At 36.8% G+C, this 27,079-nt stretch overlaps 1 protein-coding gene across 10 annotated transcripts in view; it reads left to right on the top strand.

The window, feature by feature from the left end:
* NUP98 (nucleoporin 98 and 96 precursor) overlaps positions 1-27,079 on the top strand; it is a 116,666-nt gene that overhangs the window by 11,344 nt on the left and 78,243 nt on the right. For 4 of the 10 annotated variants that reach the window (XM_045484200.1, XM_045484196.1, XM_045484201.1 and 1 more), the window contains 10 exons: positions 3,780-3,883; positions 6,025-6,126; positions 6,237-6,413; positions 7,974-8,113; positions 9,409-9,516; positions 10,763-10,943; positions 12,413-12,576; positions 15,908-16,045; positions 17,468-17,555; positions 23,566-23,658. In XM_045484200.1, coding sequence (XP_045340156.1) covers positions 3,808-3,883; positions 6,025-6,126; positions 6,237-6,413; positions 7,974-8,113; positions 9,409-9,516; positions 10,763-10,943; positions 12,413-12,576; positions 15,908-16,045; positions 17,468-17,555; positions 23,566-23,658 — 1,267 coding nt within the window. In that variant the 5' untranslated portion in view covers positions 3,780-3,807. Of the gene's footprint in view, positions 1-3,779; positions 3,884-6,024; positions 6,127-6,236; positions 6,414-7,973; positions 8,114-9,408; positions 9,517-10,762; positions 10,944-12,412; positions 12,577-15,907; positions 16,046-17,467; positions 17,607-23,565; positions 23,659-27,079 lie in introns of all 10 variants that reach the window. The other 6 variants (XM_045484199.1, XM_045484194.1, XM_045484195.1 and 3 more) reach the window with 2 other exon arrangements.

The raw sequence follows: 27,079 nt of genomic DNA, 5'->3' as shown, positions 1-27,079 counted from the left end.
TGATTTTGGCTCAGGTCATGGTCTCACGGTTCGGTTCGTAAGATTGAGTCCTGAGTCAGGTTCTGCATTGGCAGCACAGAGTCTGCTTGGGATTCTCTCTTTCCCTGCCCCTCCTTTGTGTGTGTGCGCATGTGCTCTTTAGCTCTCTCTCTCAAATAAACATTTTAAAAAAAGAATGCAGTACATGATACATATAACATACAAAATATGTGTTAAACAACTGTTTGTTATTGGTAAGGCTTCCAGTCAATAGTGGGTTATTAAGTACTTAAGTTGGGGGAGTCAAAAGTTAGAACACCTACTGCATTATTTAAAGGTCAACTGTATGTTTCAGACCCTATGTTAGGTTCTGGGATAGTAAACAAATGATACTGTCCATTACCCAGACAAGTTCATTGTGTATTGGGGAGAGTTGGAGATTTCAGAAGGTGAGCTCCCTGGGCAGCAGACTCTGAACTGGAGGTAGTCCTGCATGAGTTTTATTAGACAGTGCTCTTAGGATCAGCACGTTGGGAGAGAAGAGGAAATTGAGTTGTGATACGATCTTAATGAAGGACTCAACCAATCCTGTGGAGAATGTGAAGCCAGGAAGAGCCTTTAAAGTTACCCTTAGTTGGAGTGAAGAGGCCTGATTTTGCATATGGGCTAGTCCTAGGAAGAGGATATGACATTGGGTAAGGTAGCTCTTCAGCAGAGGCAGTTCTGAACAGGACTGACAACTGAGGGTTATCTTTCGGTAGTACTTCTTAGCAGCTGGGACAACAAATCCTTCGGTCTTGAACGAAGATCTGTGTAGTTGGTATTATAACAGTGTCCACTATAGTCGGAGTCAACATGGATACTTGTAAACAAATCATTATGAGCTGTGTAAGCTCAGCAGAATGACTAATTGTTAGAGGAAGTTAAGAAAGGCTTATAGAAGAGATGACATTTGAGCTAGGTTTTGAAGAATGAATTAGGTTGTTTGGAAGGAGTAAGTGTAAGGAAGGGGGCATCTTTCATTGAGTCACTGAGATTTCATAACATAGGCAGGAAAATGATTTATTTGAAGGGCAGAGAGGTAAATTATTCAGTTTCTGCCAATTGTAATGAAAATCATGAGGTCATTTGCAAAAATCTTGGTTTGTTTCCATGGTGATAATTAAAAAAAAACCAATTTAAGTCCCAGTATGATCAGGTTTGAGATTAAGCCAAGCTCATTGTGCCCAGAACCAAAAAGATAGGCTGAGCTTGAGTGAGAAGCTTTTATTCTAGGAATCCAAATTGGATTTTGGTTCCAGCGTTGTCTCTCATCCTTGAGTCAAAAAGATAGGCTGAGCTTGAATGAGAAGCTTTTATTCTAGGAGTCTAAATTAGATTTTGTTACCGGCATTGCCCCTTATTCTTAAGTCTGGAACAGATGAATTTCCTTAACACTGAACACGTTATTGTTTATTGCTTAGTATGTTCTCTCCTAGGATTGAGGGTATCTATGGGGAGTCAGAAGATAGGTTAAACTGAGGTTTTTCCACTTTCTACTTCTTTGACCTTGGGAAATTTGGTAAACACTTAATCCTGTTTTTTTCATCCTGAAAGTACAGGTAGTGATACATAATACCATCATATTAGGATTGTTGAAATAATATATAAGAGCCTATATACTGTTATGTGTTTTCCAGGGTATTTTATTGCTACTTAAAATCCCTTTGTGAAATATATGTGTGAGGTTAGGTTTTTGTTAGGATAAGATTATTAAAAACAAATTTTGATTGTTGTGGAGCTGTGGGTTTGGTCTGTAGAATTCAGTACTATGAAACCCAAATTAACATTAAAATCTTCAACATAAGGATGAGTGTCACAGAGGAAAACTATTACTTGGCTTTTAAATCCGGACATGTCTGCTCTGTAGATGTCAGATTTACATGAACAACAGATTTCTGATTGTGGGGGTGAATAAGAAAATGGATGGCAAAATTATTGTAATAACTTTATTACAGTTCACAGTTTTTTGCTGTGCTGATGTTGGGTCAAAAAATTTATTCAACAGATACAGTAAAGTGAGTGTATAGGGGCTCTGACTCAAGACAGCAGTATGAAAGGGATTGTGGTCAAAATGGAACTGTCCAGACATCTAACCCCTAGCACAACTGTCAATTCTGAATGCACTGTTGAAAAACAAATGTATAGATAGATAGACCCATAGCCAGGTCTAGACTTCTGCTAAGCTTCCAAGAATATTTTCCCTGGAAAGGAGAGTTACCAGTTAATAGGCTGAAGGCCCAGTCTGTCACTTTGTGACATCTGTTAAATTGAGAAGAGAGGAAACTTCAAGCAGATCTCGTTACTGAAAGAGAAATGATGATTACATGAAATATAGTCTGTAGTTCCATGAGAATGCATTAGAGTCACTTGAACCTTTCAAAATACAAATGTCTACATCCTAACCCTGGACATTTTGGTCCTCATTTCTAGAATAGGGCCTGGGGGGTTTTATTTTGAAAAGCTTGTCAGCTAATTCTGATGTGGCTCTCTTGAACCACTGGTTCACTGAGCTTTGTTTAATTAGAGTTATTAAATTCATGGATGTAGATAAAGAATTAAGTGTTGGAATTTTTTTTTTGTAGGAGAGTTTAGGGGACAGAATGTTGATTTCTGTAAAACCATTAGGTATTTAGGGACAGCTTCATCTTTTCCAATGTTGCACAGAATGTTTCGGTTGTTGGAATAGCTGGAAGTACTAAAGGGACACTGGAACATTGTGGGGAGCACTTCCAAATGTTGTATTTAATTCTATTATATGAATGAGGCATGATTTTACTAGAAGAAAAAGCTGTTCCATCATGTGTATATAATAGAAAAATCATCCTACCTGTCACAGAATCCAGATAAGCACGATTGGCTGTTTTTGAGTTTTTATATTAAAAGTACATAGTTTACTCAGTATTTTCTTGTCTGCTGATATGTAAGTGGTAGCAGATATCTTAAGCTTAAGGAAAATTTATGAGGGGGACGGTGTTTACTTTGGAATAAACTATACCTTTAACTTGTTTTTTGGTCAAATCTAGGGGAGAGCAAACTTCTCTTTTGTACTTGTTGAAACACTTTGGTCCAACTCATTAAGTACATAGTTTAGATACTGCAGGGGAATCATTCATATGAGGTGGGGAGGGTTTCACCAAAGATTTTCTGTAATGTTTCCAAAGATAGAAAAGTAGGGGACCATAAAGAATGATCTTAAGAAGTAAGACTCAAAGAGAATGTCAGAGCACCAGACTCTGGCATTTGGAGATGGGGGGAGGGGTATGCATAGTTTAAGGAACATTTAATATTGTAACATTTTATATACCAAAAAATAATAATAATAAGAAGAAGAAGAAGGCAAAAAAACCTTTTTGCAATGCAAACTATAGAAAATAAAGCCTGACAAAAATTTTAATTTCTCAAGTGATTGTAATAGCAGAATATCATTGTAATTTTTAATGGATATTGTGCATAACCTCCTAGATCTGGCATAGTGGACCTGAATCCTTCATTAAAAGGGAGCTTTAAAAAAAAAGTTAAAAAACATGGTTTTAAAGGGATGGTTGATTATTGGTGGGATCTGAAGTTTAATCTCACATTATGGTACTGATAATTCAGCTCAATTTTAGAAGATCTTTTATCATTATAGAGTTTCAGGATATTGAATGAGATTAAAGATTATGTTGTAGTTTGAATGGGCCTCAACATGTAAAATGTCATATTTTTTGAAAGAATTAATTCTGTGGTCTTTAAAAAGTAATATTTTTTTCTTCTTTCAGCTATCTGAAGCAAAGACTCATTTTGAAGATGTTTAATAAGTCATTTGGAACGCCCTTTGGGGGTGGCACTGGTGGCTTTGGCACAACTTCAACATTTGGGCAGAGTAAGTTTTACAAAAGAACAAAAGAGGGGGAAAATATTAAGCTATTCTTATTAAGAACAAATCCATTCTGATGGCTGAAATAAAAAACACAAGATATAACAAATGTTGGCGAGGATATGGAGTAAAAGGAACCCTCGTGCACTGTTGGTGGTAATGCAAAATGGTGCAGCCACTGTGGAAAACAGTAGGAAGTTCCTCAAAAAATTACAAGTAAAATTACCTTAAGATCCAGTAATTCCACTGCTGGATGTTCACCCAAAGAAAACCAAAACACCCAATTTGAAAAGATATATGTACCCCTATGTTTATTGCAGTGTTATTTACTATAGCAAAGATACAGAAACAACCCAGTGTCCATCAATAAATGAATGGATAAAGAAGATGTGGTGTATATATACAATGGAAATTTAGTCATAAAGAATGAGATCTTGCCATTTGCAACAACATGGATGGACCTAGAGGTATAATGCTAAGTGAAATAAGTCAGGGAGAGACAAATACCATATGATTTCACTCATATGTGGAATTTAAGAAACAAAACAAATGAACAAAGGAGAAAGGGACAAAAGAACAGACTATTAAATACAGGGTCTGAAACGAATGAAAGTCTGAAACTAGGGTAACATTGTGTGTTAATTATACGTGAATAAATACATTATTTATTTATTTATTTATTTATTTATTTATTTATTTCAACGTTTATTTATTTTTGGGACAGAGAGAGACAGAGCATGAACGGGGGAGGGGCAGAGAGAGAGGGAGACACAGAATCGGAAACAGGCTCCAGGCTCTGAGCCATCAGCCCAGAGCCCGACGCGGGGCTCGATCTCACGGACCGCGAGATCGTGACCTGGCTGAAGTCGGACACTTAACCGACTGCGCCACCCAGGCGCCCCAACGTTTATTTATTTTTGAGACAGAGAGAGACAGAGCATGAACGGGGGAGAGGCAGAGAGAGAGGGAGACACAGAATCGGAAGCAGGCTCCAGGCTCTGAGCCATCAGCCCAGAGCCCGATGCGGGGCTCGAACTCACGGACTGCGAGATCGTGACCTGAGCTGAAGTCGGACGCTTAACCGACTGAGCCACCCGGGCGCCCCCCCAAAAAAATTTTTTTAATGTTTATTCAGTTTTGAGAGAGAGAGAGCCACATAGAGCAAGTGAGGGAGGGGCAGAGAGAGAGGGAGACACAGAATCCGAAGCAGGCTCCAGGCTTTTAGCTGTCAGCACAGAGTCCTACGCGGGGCTTGAACTTGTGAACTATGAGATCATGACCTGAGCCAAAGTCGGATGCTTAACTGACTGAGATACCCAGTTGCTCCAGGTCCTTGGTTTTTAATAAAGAGTGCCCGTCAGAGTCACTTGGGGGGTTGTTTTTGTTGGCTTTTTGTTTTTTAAATTTTTTTTAATGTTTATTTTTGAGAGGGAGTAAGCAGGGGAGGGGCAGAGAGAGGGAGACACAGAATCTGAAGCAGGTTCTAGGCTCTGAACTGTCAGCACAGAGCCCAGTGCAGGGCTGGAACCCACAAACTGCAAGATCATGACCTGAGCTGAAGTTGGACGCTTAACCGACTGAGCCACCCAGGCACCCCTGTTTGTTTGTTTGTTTGTTTGTTTGTTTTGTTTTGTTTGTTTGTTAAAGAACATATTTTCTGTCCTAGAACTATGGAATTAGACTCTCAGGTTGGAACCTGAACATGTGTATTTTGAAAACCCTTCCCAGGTCATTCTGAAGTGCTCTCCTAAATACGGACCATCCATCCCAGTGACTATGGAACGTGTGGTGACTGGAGAGAATTGAACACCTTAATTTTGATTGTTTTACTTTTGTCTGTAGCTTATAATCACTAGCTACCTTTGCATTCCTTTTGGTTTTAGTTGGCACTTTTTTTTTTAATCCATCAACATCTATAACTTTATTGAAAAGTCACACTTCTTCACTTTTTTTTTTTAACCTGAGGCAATGAATACAATGCTTAATTTCAAGACTGTAATTTGTAGTATGATGGACTTTTGAAAAAATTATTTTCAGAGAAGACCAATGATTGTATTGAAACACAGAATGTTAAGAAATATTAAAATCCTTTTTCATTGGATCACCTGATTAAGATTTTGTTTTGACCCTGGATTTTGCTTTTTCAGGTACTGGTTTTGGTACTACTAGTGGAGGGGCTTTTGGAACATCTGCATTTGGTTCTAGCAACAATACCGGAGGCCTCTTTGGAAATTCACAGACCAAACCAGGTAGGGGTTTTACTTGGAATACAGTTGGTTTATTCGTAGTTGATATAGGACTTCATATAGTGGTTCCAGTCCATCTGTTTAACTGTTTTTCCCCCTCTCCATCTCCCCAGGAGGATTATTTGGTACTAATTCATTTAGTCAGCCAGCTACTTCCACAAGCACTGGCTTTGGGTTTGGCACATCAACAGGAACATCAAATAGCTTGTTTGGAACTGCAAGTACAGGGACTAGTCTCTTCTCATCCCAAAACAATGCCTTTGCACAAAATAAACCAACTGGCTTCGGAAGTAAGTAGGATATCATTGGACTTCTGCATCCAACAATTTGATTTGCTTATTGAATATATTCTTTCTTCTTCTTTTGCCTGTGTTCATTTACCTCCTTTCTCTACCAGATGGCAAAAACATGGGGAGAGGAAATCTTCAAAATGTATCGAAAAGTTTAATAGGCTTTAAATGAGGAGGTTGGGTACATCTTCCCATGAGTGGAAATCTAAGAAGCATTATTATTTAAGGAATATGCAGAGGAAGAGGCTCCTGATATAGAATGACCAAATAGTATATGGAAAGCCAAGTCAGAGTGATGTCATAGTTGTTAAGACAGGAGAATTTCAAGGAGGAGTGTATAGTCATCCATATTGTACTGCAGAGGCACCTCCTTGCCTCTGTTTCACATTTGTTACAAGAGACTAAAGCAGGAATGACAAATACTGGAGATGACCTGGTTACTCTTCCATTCATTATCCATGGCAGATGATTTTAATTGATGGTTTCTTTCTCTTTAAGTCTAAATGTGACCTAGGGATACTTCTCCACACAGTACTTTGAGGCAACCACTATTGGTTGAACAGGTGTGCTCTGTGAGTTGATGCATTCTTAGCACAAAAGTATAGCAGAATGAATAAGTTAGCCAGCTATCAGTATTTCACAAAGGGAAAGTTTATAGGGTATTGAAATACTTAATGATGACAATGTAAAATGCAATCTAAAGTGCTAATTCACAAGAGATGTGCCTGTTGACCTTAAACCATACATTAGGACGTGTTTTTAGAAAAGAAAGAGTTTGCCAGTGAGAAATCACATTCCTCTTAAATTGGTAATTAGGATCTGACTTACTATGAAATACTGGCAGATAACTTTATTGTTTACTGACACTTCTGGCACCCTTTGTATAACTTCTTGAGAAATAATATCTCTTACTTTGAAAATATATTCCTTAGATAACAGTTAAATTCACTTTTATGGAGTTTTTTGAAACTCAGCTTTTTGGAAAAGTAAGGTAATTAGAGGATTCATTCTATAAAACAATCAAGATGCCTACTAATTTTTCTAAATTATTTTTCTGGGCAGAATTTTATATTAACCTGTTTGGTTTCCCTAATAGGACCATTTATATGTTTTGAACTTTTTGGTTTTGTGTGTGTGTTTGTATTAATGTAATATGTATTATGTAAATAAAATATACTGTGACCCTATTGAAGTCTGTTGTGATGTTTTCAGAAAGACTGGTTCATTCAGCATGTAGTTTTAACAAGAAAGGAGAAATGAAATAAAATCTATGATGAAATAGAGCACTATTTTTTTTTCACTTTCTTCCAAATTTACCCAAGAAGAACTTTATAGACATTTAGCTGACAAAGGGATTTAGATTTTGTTTCACTTCAAAGTTTTGAGCCTAGAATTTTATCTGTGTCTATATGAAATACCTGTTTGAAGATACTAGGGAAATTTGTAAGATAGAAAATTTGAGTGTGTGAAAGTAATGCATCTATAGTGCCACAGCCCAATTCCAAGATGTCTTACAGATTCTTAAACTGTTGCCATCTTCTTTTTCTTTGTAATTTACAGATTTTGGAACAAGTACCAGCAGTGGGGGACTTTTTGGTACTACAAATACCACCTCCAATCCTTTTGGTAGTACATCTGGCTCCCTCTTTGGGCCGAGTAGTTTTACAGCTGCTCCCACTGGGACTACGATTAAGTTTAATGTAAGTATTTCTTTCCAGTCTTTGTAGAATATATTACTCTCCCATTTGTATATTTCTTTGCAGGATGAATCATAAAATTTCTCCTTTTTCCAGTTCTGCACAGCTTAGTCTCATTCTTCTAAGATGTGTTAAGAACAAAATCTGTAAATAGTTATATAGTAAATACGAAAAGTCATGAAACATAAATCTAGATTATGTGTATTTGAATTATGCTTAACCCAGTCAAATTTATATTCACAAGGTTGATTACAACAGGTAGTAATGATGTTGAACTTGTATTTATTGCATTCATAACTTGGCTCTAAAGGAATGGTTGAATGCTCAACCATTATTGAAAATAGGGCCTCTTTAAGGAGATACATGGAATAACTCCTAAATATTTTGTGTGCCAATGAAGAATAAAACTTGTTGATGAAATGGCAAAATGGGGCAATGGAGTCTTATGTTTTCTTTGGCTTTTTTAAGACTTGGGCAGAGGGTTAGAATGGAAGATTTGTTTATGAAAATGTATGGAATATTACTTGATGTAAGATACCATTTGATGCGATTGGGGAGATACTTAGGGTAGGCTGGAGGTGCAGTTAGCTTAAAGAAAATCTGGGGAAAGTAGGTCTTGACTGAACTTCTTGTTAAAAGTTACTCCAGGAAATGAAGAATTTCTCAGGCAAGGTGGTGAAGTCATAATATTGAATTTAGAAACCTAAATTTTATAAATAATAGGGAAAAATAATTCCTGGAAAGTGTAATAATTGAGGAAACTGGCAATACTAGTAGAAAACTTTGGTTATGTATTGTGCCTGTTTCTCATAAGGTTATAGGGGAAAAAAACCCGGCTTCCATGTTTCTTAAATGCAACAACAGTTACAAAGCAGAACTTCGCTTTATTTTATGTATTTCTTTCTTTCTTTCTTTCTTTCAGATACTTCAGAGCAGGGTAGGAGATAGAACTCAGAGATTCAGGTTTAAATGTACATGTTGGGTAAATTGGATGAAGTTTTCCTTATGCATACAGTGTTAAGTGTATTTTAGTATGTAATTAGATGGCTTGTTTATGGACTCAATGTCTGTGATAACTATTATTGCGATTGATTTATTTAGATAACGTAGGGGAGAGAGATCAGAAATGCAATGTATTTAATTAAGCGCCATTGAAACTCTGATTTAGCAAAAGACCTACAGGACTAGATAGTGTAGAGTTCAGTGGTTGAAGAATTGTGTCTGGAGAGTAGGGATTTAAAGTTTAGACTTAGACATTTGCTTTAGACTTTCATATTTGCTTTTATCTTCCTTTACAGCCTCCGACTGGTACAGATACTATGGTTAAAGCTGGAGTTAGCACTAACATCAGTACCAAGCACCAGTGTATTACTGCTATGAAAGAATATGAAAGCAAGTCTCTAGAGGTCAGTAAAATGCAATACAGAATATCAGCCTAACCTTCTGATTCTATTGGAAAGCAACTTTTAAAAATGTTTTTGATTATTTTTAGGATCAGTGGTTCACACTGGGTTTATGTAAAAGACTAACAACCAAATTTTTTTTAAGTAAGCTCTGTGCCCAGTGTGGGGCTTGAAGTCAAAACCCTGACCAAGATCAAGAGCCACATGCTCTACTGACTGAGCCAGCCAGGTGCTCCACAAGCAAATTATTTTTAAAAATTAATGTATTATCTATACATATCTTGTTTTAGGAAGGTCAATATTCAGCTTGTTTGTACTGGTATAGTTCTGTTAGTAGTCCATTGTGATTGTATGTTGTTCACATTATACTGGGTGACGTGTGTGTATGTGACATGCACATGATTTTAGTAAACTCATGCAAAGTCATAAGTGTACAACATACTAAGTTTTCACCAAGTGAACAGACCCATGTTACCAGGATCCAGATCAAGTCACTGAGCATTACCAGCATTCCTGATGTCCCACATGTCCCGGTCTCCCTAGGCACAATCGCCCTGCCCGCCCCACCACCTCTTCCTAAGCTAACTACTATTGTGAGTGCCCATGTTTTGCTCATTTTGAACTTTATATAGATGGAATCTTACATTACCTACTAAGTCTGCTTTTCTACACTGTGAGATTTATCCATGGCGTTGCATGAAGTTAGTTCATACTATAATATGATAGTATGTTGTATATTTTGAGTGTCATCCCTAGTTATAGCTGTTGCTTCCTCTACATCCCATACTGTACTTGATTTATTGGAGTGTACAGAAACACCCTGACGTGTGAGATAGAACTCTTAAACTGTATCCCTTTTTTTACCTAATTTTCTGAAACCCCTCATCCCGTCCCAGAAACTTTGATATTTCTAGCTAATTTTTATATTTGGGGTGGGAGTAGATAGGATTATTATATAGCCTTGTACTAAAAGAAACTATTGCTGTTTATAAAAGAAAATTAAAATTAAGATATGATTGGTCCTTTGGCCTGTGGTTTTAGTAATTATGGTATGGATTTTAGTGTCCACTCTACACTGTTGAAAGTGTTTTTCTGTAATGGTAATAAGTTCATGTTCTGTACTTCTCTGTTTTTTAGTCATGGTTCCTATGTGAACATGAACGTTGAATTCTAAATTTAAGTATTTAGTTTCCTAAATAATTTTTTTGGCTGCATATTAAGATTGGAAATACGCTTTCCCTTCCTCTAGGAACTTCGTTTAGAGGATTATCAGGCTAACCGGAAAGGCCCACAGAACCAGGTGGGAGCAGGTACCACATCTGGCTTGTTTGGGTCTTCTCCAGCCACCTCCAGTGCAACAGGACTCTTCAGCTCCTCTACCACTAACTCAGGCTTTGCATATGGTCAGAACAAAACAGCCTTTGGAACTAGTAAGCATTTGGCATCATATTGAGGAGGGACAGACAACTAAAAGTAAAACATAATTGTCATTTTTTGATAAAATAATTCAGCAATGTCAGAGGAATAGAGTGTCTGATATGTAGATGGGGATGGAGAGATACACAGTAAATGGAGATGGTTAAAAAGGGCCTCACTGATAAGGTGACATTTGGAAGGTGACCTATCTGAAGAATGTGAAGGATAAAGCTATACAGATTTCTGGAGGAACAACATTCCAGCCAGAGGAAGCTGTAAGTCTAAAAACCCTGAGTTTTTTCCAAAGATAATGAGAACCAAGGGGAAGTATTAAGGGATATAAGGACTATATTTTATAGGACATTATGGGTCATTGTCAAGATTTGAATTTTTATTTGAGTTAGGAAGCCATTAGAAGTTTTAGAAAGAGAAGTCATGTGATTATGAGTGAAGGATCATCTGAATGCTGCTATATTTAGATTGTGGTAGCTACACTTGTGAGTATAGCATAACCTAGAGACTTGTCCAATCGCTAGGTTGTACACCTGAAACTAATATAACATTGTGTTTCAACTTCAAAGACTCAAGAAAAAAAGATTGTTAAGGAGGCAAGGGTGAAGACAAATAAATTAGAAAAGCTGTTGCTTCATTCACATGAGAGATGATAGTGGCTTGACTGAATAGATGGAGGTAGTAAACGTGTCAGATTCTAGACCCAGTTTGAATATAGAACTGATGAGATTTGCCGATAGATTGCTTTTATGTGGGATGTGAAAGAGGGAAGTCTATGATGATGACTAAATTACTTTATGAAAATACTACTTTTGTGCAGGTAATACATATGTATGATAAAAGTTCACGAGACACAAAAAAGTCTGTAACCAAAGGTATCTTGTTTGCTTCCCCTAGCTATTATTTTCCTCCATAAAACACACAAAAGTTGGACTGTTTTGTGATCTTTTACAGAGATTTATACACACCTGCGAATATACAGATAAATACATATTTAAGTGGCATTTAACATTCATTTCAGACTTGGTATCCTGTGATGTAGTTTAGCCACATACTCATTATCAAATACAGTGTATCCTATGTGAAATAGAAAGCCTCTGTTCTCAAGAAAAACTTAATCTAACAAGGTTAAAATACACATATAGATTCTGAGTGTGGTGTGGTATTTTGTAAATAGAAGAAAGTTTTGGACTCAAAAAAGATTACTTAGCCCAGCCAGGGTTCTTGGAGTCAGAGTATTATTATAGGAATTGAAGTCTGAACTAAATCCAGACTTAGGTGAAAAAGGATGGGTTATCTATTTTGAGTAGTGAATGAAATTTTCCTACATCATTTAGATATGTAGATATGTAGATTTCCTACATCATTTAGTCAAGAATATTAATGTTGTTGCAGTAACTGAATAATGTGAGATTTGAGGGGGTTTTTCTTTTCTCCATTTATTTTTACTGTATTTCTTTTTTTCTAAAAGGTACAACTGGGTTTGGAACAAATCCGGGTGGTCTCTTTGGCCAACAGAATCAGCAGACTACCAGCCTCTTCAGTAAACCATTTGGCCAGGCCACAACCACCCAGAACACTGGCTTTTCCTTTGGTAATACCAGCACACTAGGACAGCCAAGTACTAATACCATGGTAAGGAAACAGACCTTTAATTAACTCCAGATCTTATTCAGAGAACTAAGTAATGAGGCTTCTAATCATATCAAAGTAGCAAGTTCTACCTCTACAGTAGTTCTTAAGGGTTGACGGTATATAGAAAGGAATATGCAAAATGTAAATAATTAAAGCCTAGATTCTAGTCCAAACTTTACTCCCTCCTCACTGAGGGGCTGTTGAGCAAGTCACTTATTCTTTCCAAGCATATTTCCTTATCACCAGGAGCTGCTTCATGTGCTAGAATTGGCCACTAAAGGTTATACTTTAGGACATTGGCTCTACTCATTCTATGGAGTATAGGAGAAAATACTTACAAATTACTAGCTATATTTCAGCATATTCTTTCAGCTTTTTCCTTAAGCGGAGTCAGGCAAAGATGTGTAGTTCGTTAAAATAAATAAGGGAGCACTAAAACTCAGAGCCATATTAGATAATTGCTATTTCTGTGCAAAAAGCAAAAGAGAAAGTCCTTAGAGTCATTACCAGTTTCTGTATTTTTTTTTTAAGTTTATTTTTTTATTTTGAGAGAGAGCGCATGTGCACTGGGGAGAGAGAGAGAGAGGGAGAAAGAGAATCCAAAGCAGGCTCTGACCTGTGAGCGCGGAGCCTGACACTGGGGGCTTGAACTCACAAACTGTGAGATCATGACCTGAGCTGAAATCAGAAGTCAGACACATAACCAGCTGAGCCACCCAGGTGCTCCTTTACCAGTTTATTTCTAAGGACTCTTTTTGGGAAGAATAAAATTAAGATTAATGAGAAGTATGATTTATTGATTAAAATTTTCAGAATTTAACTGGCCTTTAAGTTAGAGATACTGTATCTGATTAAAAAACCAGTACAGCCAGATCCCAAAAATCTTTAAAAAAATTTTTTAGTGTTTATTCATTTTTTTGAGAGAGACAGAGACAGAGACAGAGCATGAACAGGGAGGAAGCAGAGAGAGAGGGAGACAGAATCCAAGGATTCTGAGTTGTCAGCACAGAGCCCTACACGGAGCTTGAACTCACACACTGTGAGATTAATGACCTGAACCAAAGTCAGACGCTTAACCTGAGCTACCCAGGCACCCCTCAAACCCCAAAAATCTTACAAATACTTGGCAAACCAAATTCACCAACATGTGAAAAAGATGATAACCATGGCCAAGTGGGATTCATCCTGGAAGGTTGATTCAACATAGGAAAATTAATAAACATAATAAACAAAAACTACATGATCACTTCAGTAGGTGCAGAAAAAGCATTTGACACCCTTTCATGATAAAAACACTCAACAAAGAAAGGAATCCAGGCCAACTAATCTTTGACGAAGCAGGAAAAAATATCCAATGGAATAAAGACAAATGGTGCTTCAACAAATGGTGCTGAGAAAACTGGACAGTGACATGCAAAAAAAATGAACCTGGACCACTTTCTTACACCATACACAAAAATAAACTCAAAATGGATGAAAGACCTAAATGTAAGACAGGAAGCCATCAAAATCCTCGAGGAGAAAGCAGGCAAAAACCTCCTTGACCTCAGCCGCAGCAACTTCTTAACACGTCTTTAGAATCAAGGGAAACAAAAGCAAAAATGAACTATTGGGATCTCATCAAAATAAAAAGCTTCTGAACAGCGAAGGAAACTATCAGCAAAACTAAAAGGCAACCAACAGAATGGGAGAAGATATTTGCAAATGACATAATAGATAAAGGGTTAGTATCCAAAATCTATGAAGAATTGATCAAACTTGGCACCCAAAAAACAAATAATCCAGTGAAGAAATAGGCAAAAGACATGAATAGACACTTCTCCAAAGAAGACATCCAGATGGTGGACAGACACATGAAAAAATGCTCAATATCACTCCTTATCAGGGAAATACAAATCAAAACCACAATGAGATACCACCTCACACCTGTCAGAATGGCTAACATCAATAACTCAGGCGAGGATGCAGAGAAAGGATCTCTTTTGCACTGCTGGTGGGAATGCAAACTGGTGTAGCCATCCTGGAAAACAGTATGGAGGTTCCTCACAAAATTAAAAATAGAACTACCCTACGACCCACGAATTGCACTACTAGGTATTTATCCAAGGGATACAGGAATGCTGTTTCGAAGGGACACATGCACCCCAATGTTTATAGCAGTGCTATTGACAATCGCCAGAGTATGGAAAGAGCCTGAATGTCCATCGACAGATGAATGGGTAAAGATGTGGTGTATATATATACAATGGAGTGTTACTTGGCAATCAAAAAGAATGAAATCACTGTTGAATTCTCATTTCAGCAATAGTTCATTAGTGCAATATTTTTCTTTTTTTTTTTTTTAATTTTTTTTTTTTAACATTTATTTATTTTTGAGACAGAGACAGAGCATGAACGGGGGAGGGTCAGAGAGAGAGGGAGACACAGAATCTGAAACAGGCTCCAGGCTCTGAGCAGTCAGCACAGAACCCGACGCGGGGCTCGAACCCACGGACAGTGGGATTGTGACCTGAGCTGAAGTCGGACGCTTAACCTACTGAACCACCCAAGGCGCCCCGCAATATTTTTCTTTAGTAAACTAATGTATAAATAAAATATCTTCTTAAGCACTGGATGACATAAACTTTATTTGTAATTAGTATAGTTTCTCATGTCAAATTAAGACTTAACATTACACTCCTGCCTTTGTGTCCAGATTGATAATTTCAGCCAGCTGATTGTTTTCAGTTGTATGATTCAAAGTCCATTGCCCGGCTCAGCATTGATTAGTTCTTTTGGCATAACTCTCTGAAAATGAAGCATTCTGTCATATTTTGTTTTCAGTGTTACAATCCTGCTATCTCTTAGAGCGTAAGAGTTTAGTATAAAGTCTTACCGCTGCCCAGGACATTGGAACTCATTGGGCTTAGATGTAGATATGAGGGTTTTGTTTTTTGTTTTTTTTTAAATGGCCCTGCTCGTTGTTGTGAAGAAAAATAATGCTTTATGTATTTAGCATAATATCTATCTTATAAACTGTGTTTTTTAAAAACATTTTTTTTTAATGTTTTTTTTTTTATTATTTTTGAGAGAGATAGAGACAGAATGCGAGTGGGTTAGGAGCAGAGAGAGAGGGAGACACAGAATCCAAAGCAGGCTCCAGGCTCCGAGCTGTCAGCACAGAGCCCGACGCAGGGCTGGAACTCATGAGCTGTGAGATCGTGACCTCAGCCGAAGTCGGATGCTCAACCGACTGAGCCACCCAGGCTCACCCAAAATGGCAGCTATTATTAATCTTAAGATTCTTAAAACTGACTTGTAGGATATCTTTTAATGTAGATACCTTTTGCAGGGTTTATTTGGAGTAACCCAAGCCTCACAGCCTGGAGGTCTTTTTGGGACAGCTACAAACACCAGCACTGGGACAGCATTTGGAACAGGAACAGGTCTCTTTGGGCAGCCCAATACTGGATTTGGTGCTGTCGGTTCGGTAGGTTGTTATAGTTGATCTAATTTGAAGATATGTATAAATTTGTTAAAGAATTTCTAAGAAAGATTTAACTATTTTTCAAGTGTTTTTATTAGGTCTTAGACAATGCTGATAGTAATTAAAAGCTATTTGGTACAAAAATAAGTAACTTTAGTAGGTTAATTTTCAAGTAGTAAGTTCTTTTTTAAACTTCTTTGCCGCAGTGCTTATGTACAGTTTACTTATGATAGCACAGTATCACTCCAATTGGTTAAATTGTTGAGTCTAAATTGAAGTGCTTTCATTATTAAGTCAGGTAATTTTTAGTTCCTATACTCTATTCTCTTGGGTGATACGTTGGTATGATATTTGAGAATTAAGAATTCCAAGTTGCTAAAGTTGGTGATCTCATGGTTTTCCTGCAGCTGGAGGCTTAACTGAATTGTGTTCCCTGTTCAGTCATTTAAGTAAACAACTATTTAGGAGTGCGCTTGACCCTAAAAATAATAGTAAATTCTGTATTACCACTTAAACTATAAGAATCAATATAAAACAGCCAATCTGTCTTATTTACCCGTTAAAAAAAAAGCCTTGAACATGCTGTTGGTGGATAATTAAAAAAGGAAAATGAAAAAGAAAGAAAAATCCCAAAATGTGATTTTCAGGGAAATAGCAATCTGTTATTTCGTAACTTTTCTTTGGGCAGCTAATTGAGATGAGAAATTGAGAAAATTATATAATTCTTCAAAAAGTTCTTAGTGACCAGTTTATTGAGATATAATCCATATGCCATACAATTCACCCTCTTAAAGTTTATAATTGAGTGGTTTTTTGTATACCGACTGATTGTGGAACTATTACCATAGTCAGTTTGAGAACATGTTCATCACCTTAATAAAAAGAAACCTCATACTTATTAGTAGTCATTTCTCATTTCCCCCCAATTAACCTCAAGCCTGCTGTCTACAGATTTGTCTATTCTGGACATTTCATATAAATGGAATCACATAATATGTAGTCTTTTGTGACCACCTTACTTAGCATAATGTTTTAAATGCTCATCCATGTTCTAGCATGTTTAAATTTTTTATTGTAACTGTTTCTGCTGGCAAATTAAATACATGAACATTTCTGTTACCAGGTAAAAAAAAAATATTTGATTACCTTATTATTTTCTTTGCTGTACTGAAATACTGTGTTTGCTGAAGGGTTGCCATTAACTTCTCAGGCTAGAAGCATGCTCTGTAAAGTCCCATCTTGCTCAGATTAGTATATTTTTCTTATAGTCTTTATTCATCCTCCTCCTACTTTTTCATAAAGTTATGACATTCTTCTCTCACTTCCCTCACATCCAATCCAGTATACCTGAGGGGTAACCTCTGTTTACTGTTTGGAGTGTGTCTTTATACTACTTAAATTTTTCCTGTATTTTGTTCTTTTTAGACCCTGTTTGGCAATAACAAGCTTACTACATTTGGAACCAGCACAACCAGTGCTCCTTCATTTGGTACAACCAGTGGCGGGCTCTTTGGTAACAAACCAACCCTGACTTTAGGAACCAATACAAACACTTCCAATTTTGGTACATATAAAAAAGCAGGTTTGACTCTCTTAAAGTTACACTGACTATACCACACATCATTCTCCTGATTCATATGATTGGGAATATTAAAAAATTCTCAGGTAAGCTGTGGCTTGATGTGAGGTACCAGAGGGAAAGGTTTAAAATCATAGGCATGGGTTGACATACTTAGATATAAATTGCCTTACCTCATTATTAGGCTCCCAACTCCCTGCTTTGGATAAAATGGGCCATTCAACACATGCAGTATTACCTTGTAGAAAGTTGCTTCTCTAATGGAGATAGAAGTTTTTCAAAATAAGGAAATACATTTCCTTTGGATTACCTCACCAATAGTTGAGAAACCATAAATGAAACACATGCAGTTGAGATAACGCACACTTTTTTTTTTTTTTTAAGTTTATTTGTTTATTTTGAGAGACAGAGACCAGCACGAGCAGGGGAGGGGCAGAGAGAGAGGGAGAAAGCAAGAAACCCAAGTAGGCTCCATGCTACCAGCACAGAACCAGATGCGGGGCTCGAACTCACAAAACTGAGATCACGACCTGAACGAAGAAACCAAGAATTGGACACTTAACCAACGGAACAACCCAGAAGCCCCACATTCTCTTAGGCCAGGTTTCAAATAGGGAAGTAGTGTACAAATTTGATGATTTTTTTTTAAATGTTTTTTGTTGTCATTTTTGTTTTGATTTTTCTTGTTTTTTTGAGATTTCATGATTCTTATCAAAAGTTGAAGCTTTCCTTCAGCTGCAAAAGTTTATTTTTGAATATGTGTTCATTATAAAAAATTTAGAAAATACAGATAAGATTGAATAATAATTAAAATACAGCCCTAAACTAGTTTTCAGAGATAATGCTAAAAAAATTAAACTTTAATAGAACATTATGTCTTCTGTAACTACTCAATTAAGCTTTTAATCAAATTTTTAACAAATTATTAACATAATTTGCATTAGATAAGGAAAGTTCATTTTATGATCAAGGGAAATAATAGTTTAAAATCTGTTAAGGATTTTACATACCAGATACATCATTACACACTGGGGATACTTAGTGGAAGATGAGTGAAAAGACGTGGTCAGTGGAGCACCTGGCTGGCTCATTTGGAAGAGCATGCCACTCTTGATCTCAGAGTCCTGAGTTTGAGCTTGAACCTGCGAACCGTGAGATTATGACCTGAGCTGAAATCAAGAGTTGGATGCTTAACTGACTGAGCCACCCAGGAACCCCTAGACCAGTTGTTTGTTAGTTATCTTCTCATCCTATGAGATTTTAATATCACATATGTACTGTGTGTCTGTTTATGTACTGTGGCCCTTTCAAGGGCCATAAACCATTGTATATCTATTTACCCCTCATTTAACCCCTCAAGAGCCAATTTTCCCTCCCTTTGAAAATGCATGTCTTTTTTTGTAGCATGCTTCATGTTCAGAAACACTGTTTTTATTTGCTTATATAGGCTAAAATGATGAAGTGGGCTGGGCTTGATGTTTTTCCATGGTTGCAGATTTCTGATATGTTTGGAGATTTTTTTTGTTGGATATGTATATACACACACACACACTCCTATCCAGTGGTTTGAAAATGAAAGATTTCATTTTTATCTAAAATGCCTCACTAGCTTTTGTGATGAATCTGAATGGTCCTAATTTTTTTTCTTTTTTAATCCCCAGTGTTCACCTAGTGCCTGGCATAGCATTGGTGCTCACTAAAACTTGGTTAAATGATTTAAAGGGTGAACAAATGGGGCCCTAAGAGTAATGATTCCCTCTGAGTCAGATGGGAGTTGCAGGGTGGCAAGTTTTATTCTACTCTTGGGTGAATTTAAATTTCCGTTACCACCCTTGAGGAATCCAGAGCTAGGTAAGGCTTTCTTTGATTCTCTTGTTGTCTTGGGAACCTTTCAACTTTGAGTTTGTGGGCAGAAGAATCTTCCGATTTGGAAATAAGCCATATAACAAATCTGGAAATGGAATAAGGTTATACAAAGATTCAGAGTGTTGCTAAGTTATTGTTGGTCACACATTATCCATTACGGGATTTTGTTTCATTCTGATGCTGGTTAATCCACAGAGTTAAAAGTTTGGATACCTAAAGTAAGTTGGAGTACCTGCTGCCACAGTTGGTGTTGCAAGATCCTTAAATCATTCTTTAGAGTCATCAGCTCATTTTCTTAGTAAATATTCCTGGCAGGAACGAGTTTAAGATTAAGTGAGTATAAGATAAGTGTCTGAATTTCTTTTTTTTTTTTTTAATTTTTTTTAATGTTTATTTATTTTTGAGAGAGACAAAGCGTGAGTGGGGGCGGGGCAGAGAGCAAGGGAGACAGAATCTGAAGCAGGCTCCAGGCTCTGAGCTGTCAGCACAGAGCCCTGTGTGGGGCTCAACCCATGAACCATGAGATTATGACCTGAGCCAAAGTCGGACGCTTAACCGACTGAGCCACCCAGGTGCCCCTAGTGTCTGAATTTCTCAGTGAATGGAGGAATAGAATTGTTTCAGGAGAGGAATTACAGACAGAATGCCTATACGTGGGAGCAACAGTTTAAAAAGGTCGATTCTTTTTGTAATAATAAGATGATGTTGGGCAATATATCAGTGATTCTTCCATGCTGTATGGTTAAGTGGGCAGTTAAGGAGCTATTTGAATACTTAAGTCCTTAGGCTTATTTTTCTAAATTGAGATATAATTGAAATATAACATTAGTTTCAGGTATAAGGATTTGTTATTTGTGTATATTGTGAAATGATCACTGCAGTAAGTCTAGTTAATAGTTAACATCTGTCACCATACATAGTTACACATTTTTTTATGATGAGAACATTTAGGATCTACTAGTTTAGCAACTTCCACATATGCAAGACAGTATTAACTGTCATCACCATACTGTAAATAATATCCCTATGACTTATTTATTTTATAACTGGAAGTTTGTACCTTTGATCCCCTTTTACCCATCTCCCATTCCTTGCCTCTGGCAATTACCAATCTATTGTCTGTATCTATAAGCTTGTCTTTTGTTTTATGAGATTACACATATAAGTGAGATCATGCAGTTTTGTCTTTCTCTCAATGGCTTATTTCACTTAGCATAATGCTTTCAAATTCCATCCATGTTGTCACAGATGGCAATGTTTCATTCTCCTTTATGGCTGAATAATATTCATTGTATGTACATACCACATATTTATCCATTTATCCATCAGCGGATACTTAAAATACAAAATACTGTTTTCAGTATTTTGGCTATTGTAAAAAATTATTTGTGTTCGTTTATTTAGTTTGAGAGAGAGAGAGAATGCACACACAAGTGGGAGAGGGTCAGAGAGAGAGAGAGGGAGAGAATCCCAAGCAGCCTCGTGTTATCAGCACAGAGCCGGACACAGGGCTCACGCTCACAAACTTTAAGATGACTTGAGCTGAAACCAAGAGTCAGATGCTTAACCAACTGAGCCACCCAGACAGCCCTCACTGTGGTTTTGATTTGCATTTCCCTGATGATTAATGATGTTGAGCATCTTTTCATATGTCTTTGGTCCATCTGTATGTCTTCTTTGGAAAAATGTCTATTCAGATCCTCTGCCCATTTTGAAATTAATTTTTTTGCTATCATGTTGAGCTCTTTATATAGATATTAACCTCTTATCAGATGTGTGATTTACAGGTATTTTCCCTCATGCAGTAGCTTGTCTTTTCATTTTGTTGATGGTTTCCTTTGTTGTATAAAAGCCTTTTAAGTTTGATATAGTCCCAGTTGTTTATTTCTGCTTTAGTTGCCTTTGCTTTTGGTGTCACATCCAAAAAGTCATTGCCCCAACAGATGTTACATAGGAGCTCACAGCCTATATTGTCTTCTAGGGGTTTTATACTTTCAGGTCTTGCAGTTCAAGTCTTTAATTTTTGTGTATGGTGTAAGATTGTGGTCCAGTTTCATTCTTTTGCTGTCCAGTTTTCCTAGCACCATTTATTGGACAAACTGTCCTCCTTTGTATATTCTTGGCTCCTTTGTTGTAAATTAATTAACCATTAATTAATCATCTTTAATTTTACTTTAAAAATTGTTTTGAAATAACAGAGTTGATCAACATTTGTCAGTAAGAATCTGAGGAAATGTGTGGTATAAACAGTGTAAGTTGGGACTTATTTCCCTCGTGTGGGTTTGAGGTAGTTCACAAGTATCTTATTTTCTGCTATTTATGGGAATGGAAGACCCTTTCCGGTTAAATTTTAACTCAAAAAAGAATATTTCCAAGTACATTTGTTTTCTTTAAAAAAACCAAAAGCTGTGTTTGAGTAGCAGTACTGTTTTGTGGCATAGCTATTAGCACAATTGAAGAAAAGATTTAATGAGTATATGAATTAAATAGATTATGTCAGATTACATGCATTTTTTTAGTTTTTTATTTTGAGAAAAAGAGCACGTGAGCAAGGGAGGAGCAGAAAGAGAGGGAGAGAGAATCCCAGGCTCTGTGCAGAGCCTGACACAGGGCTTGATCATGAGATCATGATGACTTGAGCCAAAATCAGGAGTTGAATGCTTTACCGACTGAGCCACCAGGCACCCCTGATCACATGTATTTCTAAATGACATTAAAAATACATTTTCAAACTATTTAAATTCTTCAGCCTTTTTTCTTGGTCTTTTTCTATTGAGATAGTAATCCAAAGATTGGCATGACTAAGTATGATATTCTTATTTGGTGATAGTGTCATATATTCCAAGATACTCTTTACTAAGACTGTTATCTTTTAGAGCTGTTCCCCTCCATGATACCTTTTAAAAAGACTTCAAGTATTTCATGAACAAGGTTTGATTGATTTTTGTCTCCTCTTATCAAAAGAGATTAATGATAGGGGTACCTCGCTGGCTCAGTTGGTGGAGCATACAGTTCTTGATCTCCGGGTTGTGAAGTAGAGCCCCATGTTGAGTGTAGAGATTACTTAACAATAAAATCTTTATGAAGAAAAACAAGAGATGAATGTTATGTTCATTAGCTGTTTTGTTGATATCATCTCCAAAAGGAGTACAGAAACTTTGTGGACCTATCTGAACAAAAGGTAAATAATAGCAGTAATGCAGTATAGGTTTCTTCTGGGGAAACCTATGGATTTTCAAGGGAAATTAATAGGATTTTCTCTAAAAGATCAGTCATAGTGAAGGAAGATGGTTTAACTATCCATCATCTCTGATAATGAAACAGTTCAACCCAAGAAAAGTTATGTATACATTATTTTTAATATCAGCTAGCTGAGTCCTTGAGTGCTCCTGTGGGCTGATTTGATTATGACACCTCATAAAGGTGAAAGATGAGGATTAAAGTTCCTCATGTGTGGTCAGCCAGCCACATATTACTGCCCATGCAGGGTTTATCTGTTCAAAACCAGAGCTACTACTGTAGAAAATTTTACAGGTAAATTTCTGTTAGCAGGAACCTTTAGATTCAATAAAGTGTGTTTGTTGGCTGTCTTATTTAAAAAAAAATTTTTTTTTTTTTAAAGTTTACTTAAGTAATCTGTAGACCCAGCGTGAGGCTCGAACTCAAAACCCTGACATCAAGAGCCACATGCTCTACTGACTGAGCCAGCCAGGTGCCCTGGACTGTCTTATTTTTAGTGAAAGCTGGAGGGAATTCATTTTTCTTCCATTAATTAAACATCAAAAATAGGTTTGAGTCTTACAAAGGGAATGTATATGCTCAAGCATAGTCACTTTGCTTTAATATTTCAAGTCTGAAACATAATTAAGTAAATAGGAAGATATGGGGGTCTGTTTACAGGCATCAAAATTTTAAAAACTTTAAAAATGTTAAAGTAGCCTACCATTTAGGATTTCTAAATATTATTAACTGACAGGATACAAAGCTTAGGGTCAGACTGCCTTTTTAAAAATTCCCTTATACAGGAATTTGAGAGTTATATTAAAAGTACAGTCCACTCATTCTTTTGTCCTTCTAGGTTTCGGCACAAATACCAGTGGGAGTAGTATTTTTGGAAGTAAACCAGGACCTGGGACTCTGGGAACTGGCCTTGGTGCAGGATTTGGAACAGGTAAGGAACTGTACCACAAAATTTAGGCCTTCTAATTGTTGGAACTTAAGACAGCTCTGTTTGATCTTATGCCTGGAAATAGGGTGTAGATATGCATTTTCTCAGACTTATAAAACATTCTCAGCAGTTATGCTTTACCAGGTTTTAGAACATTTGGACATTTATCTTAGACATTTATCTTAGACATTTGGACACATATCTTATTTATGCTCCCATTCTACAAAATGTCTTATAGTCCTGGTCTATTTGGGATTTTTAGTATTTAATGTGAGACTTGTCAATATGACGGCATTATTAACTTCCCATTCCCTTGTGCTACCTTTGTAAAAGGGATTTAAGACTTTGCACTGTTTATCAAGTAAGCTTAATTACCCTAATAGGAAAACAGAGCAGTAAGAGCATAAGCTCTTTTACAAAGTCTGTGCATACTTCTCAGTTCTTTCCATCTTGATGTAGAGCTGAGATGTCACACCTGTGTCTCTGTTCCTACTGTTGATAATTAATTTTCAGTGCCTTTGAAGACACTGACCCTTCTTCTTTTATTTATTTTTTAGTTTTTTAGAAAGAGGAGAGAGAGAGAGAGAGAATGTGAGTGAGGGGAAGGGAGAAGAGGGGTGAGAGAATCTTCTAGCAGGCTCCACACTCAGCATGCAGCATGACAGAGGCCTTGATCTCACAACTCTGAGATCATGACCTGAGCTGAAATTAAGAATCAACACTTAACCAACTGAGCCACCCTGGCACCCCAGACATTGACCCTCCTGCCTGCCCAACTGCTTTAAGCAATAAGAAGTGGTAGTGGTCATAAAACAAATAAGCGCTTCAGCATGTACAGTTCAACAAGGTTGTTAGAGCATATAGTTTTGCCTGTTTCCCAAGTCATCTGAGTGTCATTTAGTTGCAGACTATTTATTTCCATGGTCTCTGCTTCCACCATCCAGTTATCTGTTGTCTTTGTATGCTGTGATCATTTATCTGCCATCTCCTTTTTAATAGTACCTAATTTTATACTCTGAGCTATTTCCTTCCATTTCTTTTTAAAATAAAAGCTGTAAGTACTTGTGAAAAAAAACCCTCAACAATACAGAAGTGTCTTAACACCTTCCAGTTTGTGAAGTAACAGCTATTTAAAGTTTGGGATTTTGTCAGACCCCTTTATGTACATTTTGTACATTTTTCTCAAATGTACGTGCACATACACATGGTTATACATGTGTGTGCTTTATATATATATTTTTATTGTATTCGTAAGTAGAAACCACATCCTACAAGAGTGTCTTTTTTAAACCAAAGGCTAAGATACGTTAGTTGGATGCAGTATTTATGTAGTGCACTGCAAGCAGCATTTAAGGGAAAAAAAAAATGAAAAAATTATTGTACAAAGCAAGGTTAAGTATTTCATTAAAAAAAATTTTTTTTAATGTTTATTTTTGAGGGAGGGGGTGCAGAGAGAGAGGGAGACACAGAATCTGAAGCAGGCTCCAGGCTCCTCTCTGTCAGCACAGAGCCTGATACAGGGCTCGAACCCACAGACTGTGAGATCATGACCTGAGCCTAAGCCGGAAGCTTAACTGACTGAGCCACCCAGGCGCCCCAAGTATCATTTAATTTTTATTTTAATTAAATATGTGTGTGTTATGGGTCTCTGTGTATTTTATATTGTGTGTTAATGGTCAAAAATGTTTCAAAATGAAAGCACCTTCATTATTCTTTATGTGATAATTCTTTATTTCATTTTTTCATTTCCCATGGTATTTGGGGCATATATTTTTTTTTTTTTTTTTTTTTCAACGTTTATTTATTTTTGGGACAGAGAGAGACAGAGCATGAACGGGGGAGGGGCAGAGAGAGAGGGAGACACAGAATTGGAAACAGGATCCAGGCTCTGAGCCATCAGCCCAGAGCCCGACGCGGGGCTCGAACTCACGGACCGCGAGATCGTGACCTGGCTGAAGTCGGACGCTTAACCGACTGCGCCACCCAGGCGCCCCGGGGCATATATTTTTTCTGTTAGTATTCCATTGTGTGTAGATGTCTGTATATATACATAAACATATACAAATACCGTAATTCAGCTTTCCCCTATTGGTAGACATTTGAGCTTTTTGATATTATTAGCAATGCAGTAATGAAGATCTTCATTACATAATTTTGTGTGTGTTAGTGTTACTATGGGATTGATACTTGGGATTGTGTCAGAGTATACACACAGTTTGAATTTTGGTCAGTCTTGCTAATTTGCCTTCCGAAAAGAATGCCAGTATGAATTTTTGTTCTCATTGTGTGAAAGTGTTCATTTTTCCCATACCCTTTCCGTATTGTTGGACTTTTTCATCTTTACATCCGTGTTAGTGGAAATTGGTGTGTTCTAGTGTGCATTTCACTAATTACTGGTGAAGGGTATCCTTAATGTATGTTTACTGGCCATTTGAATCTTTCAATTCCCTACTCAATATTTGATCATTGCTTCTTAATCTGTTTTTGAGAGTGTTTTAGATATTGTGGATATTAACTCTTTTGGGTTGTATGGTAGAGTTTTTTATTTGAACTTTTTAACTTATCCAAATTCTACCACGTATATTTAGCAAGAAATAAAAACTAAAAAGTTCTAAATTTTGTGCAGTGTAATCAGTGTTCTCTTGTAATCCTGGAGAAAAAAATTAACTTTGGTGTGGGCAAATTAAGAGCTTTTTAAAGGTAATTTTGACCCTAGACAGTTTGTGAACCATAAACCTAAGGCCCAGGTAAGATGCTTATCCTAATGTCTGTTAGATATTTCCACTAAGTCTTTAAGTTTACCGCTTAATTTTATGGTATCATCATATACAAGTTTATTTTTATGTGGGCAAAGAGCCAAAGAGGCTTCTAGGTCTTGCAGGTTATTATCAGCAGTGCCTTTTCCTATAGTGCAAGTTATAAAATATCATGTAACTTTTTCTGATGCTATCATCTTCTCTTCCACGATAATGTAATATCTCAGCCTTTTTATTTATTTGAATATGTTCAGTTATCCTTAAACAGTTCTACATCACAGACAACAGATCCTGTTTTTATTGCCATTATATATCCCCCATTCATGCTTTGTGTAAACTGAAACCCAAGTAAAATCAGTAAATAATTTTACACCCCCAAACCTTAGCAGCACTAGATCAGGTAGGAAATAAAGAGTTCTGAGAACCAACAAGCGTACGCTGTTGGAATTCTTTGATGATCACATCTGATAAAGCAGACTTGAGGCTTTGAGAGCAGTGTGTCTGGAGATGATTGTACATAAACATCCATGTTCATGAACTCTGCATTTCAAGTAGAATAGCACTGTAGCTTTGGGTGATGTCTTTTTGGGGCATTAGCTAAGTGGGTATTCCTATGCACTTTTTGTTTGGAGTAATGAAGATTCATACTTCTGTCTCAGCAGAAGTAA

The sequence above is a fragment of the Leopardus geoffroyi genome, chromosome D1 (assembly GCF_018350155.1).
Source record: "Leopardus geoffroyi isolate Oge1 chromosome D1, O.geoffroyi_Oge1_pat1.0, whole genome shotgun sequence".
NCBI classification, from domain to species: domain Eukaryota; kingdom Metazoa; phylum Chordata; class Mammalia; order Carnivora; family Felidae; genus Leopardus; species Leopardus geoffroyi.
This window is presented reverse-complemented; position numbering and strand designations above follow the sequence as displayed.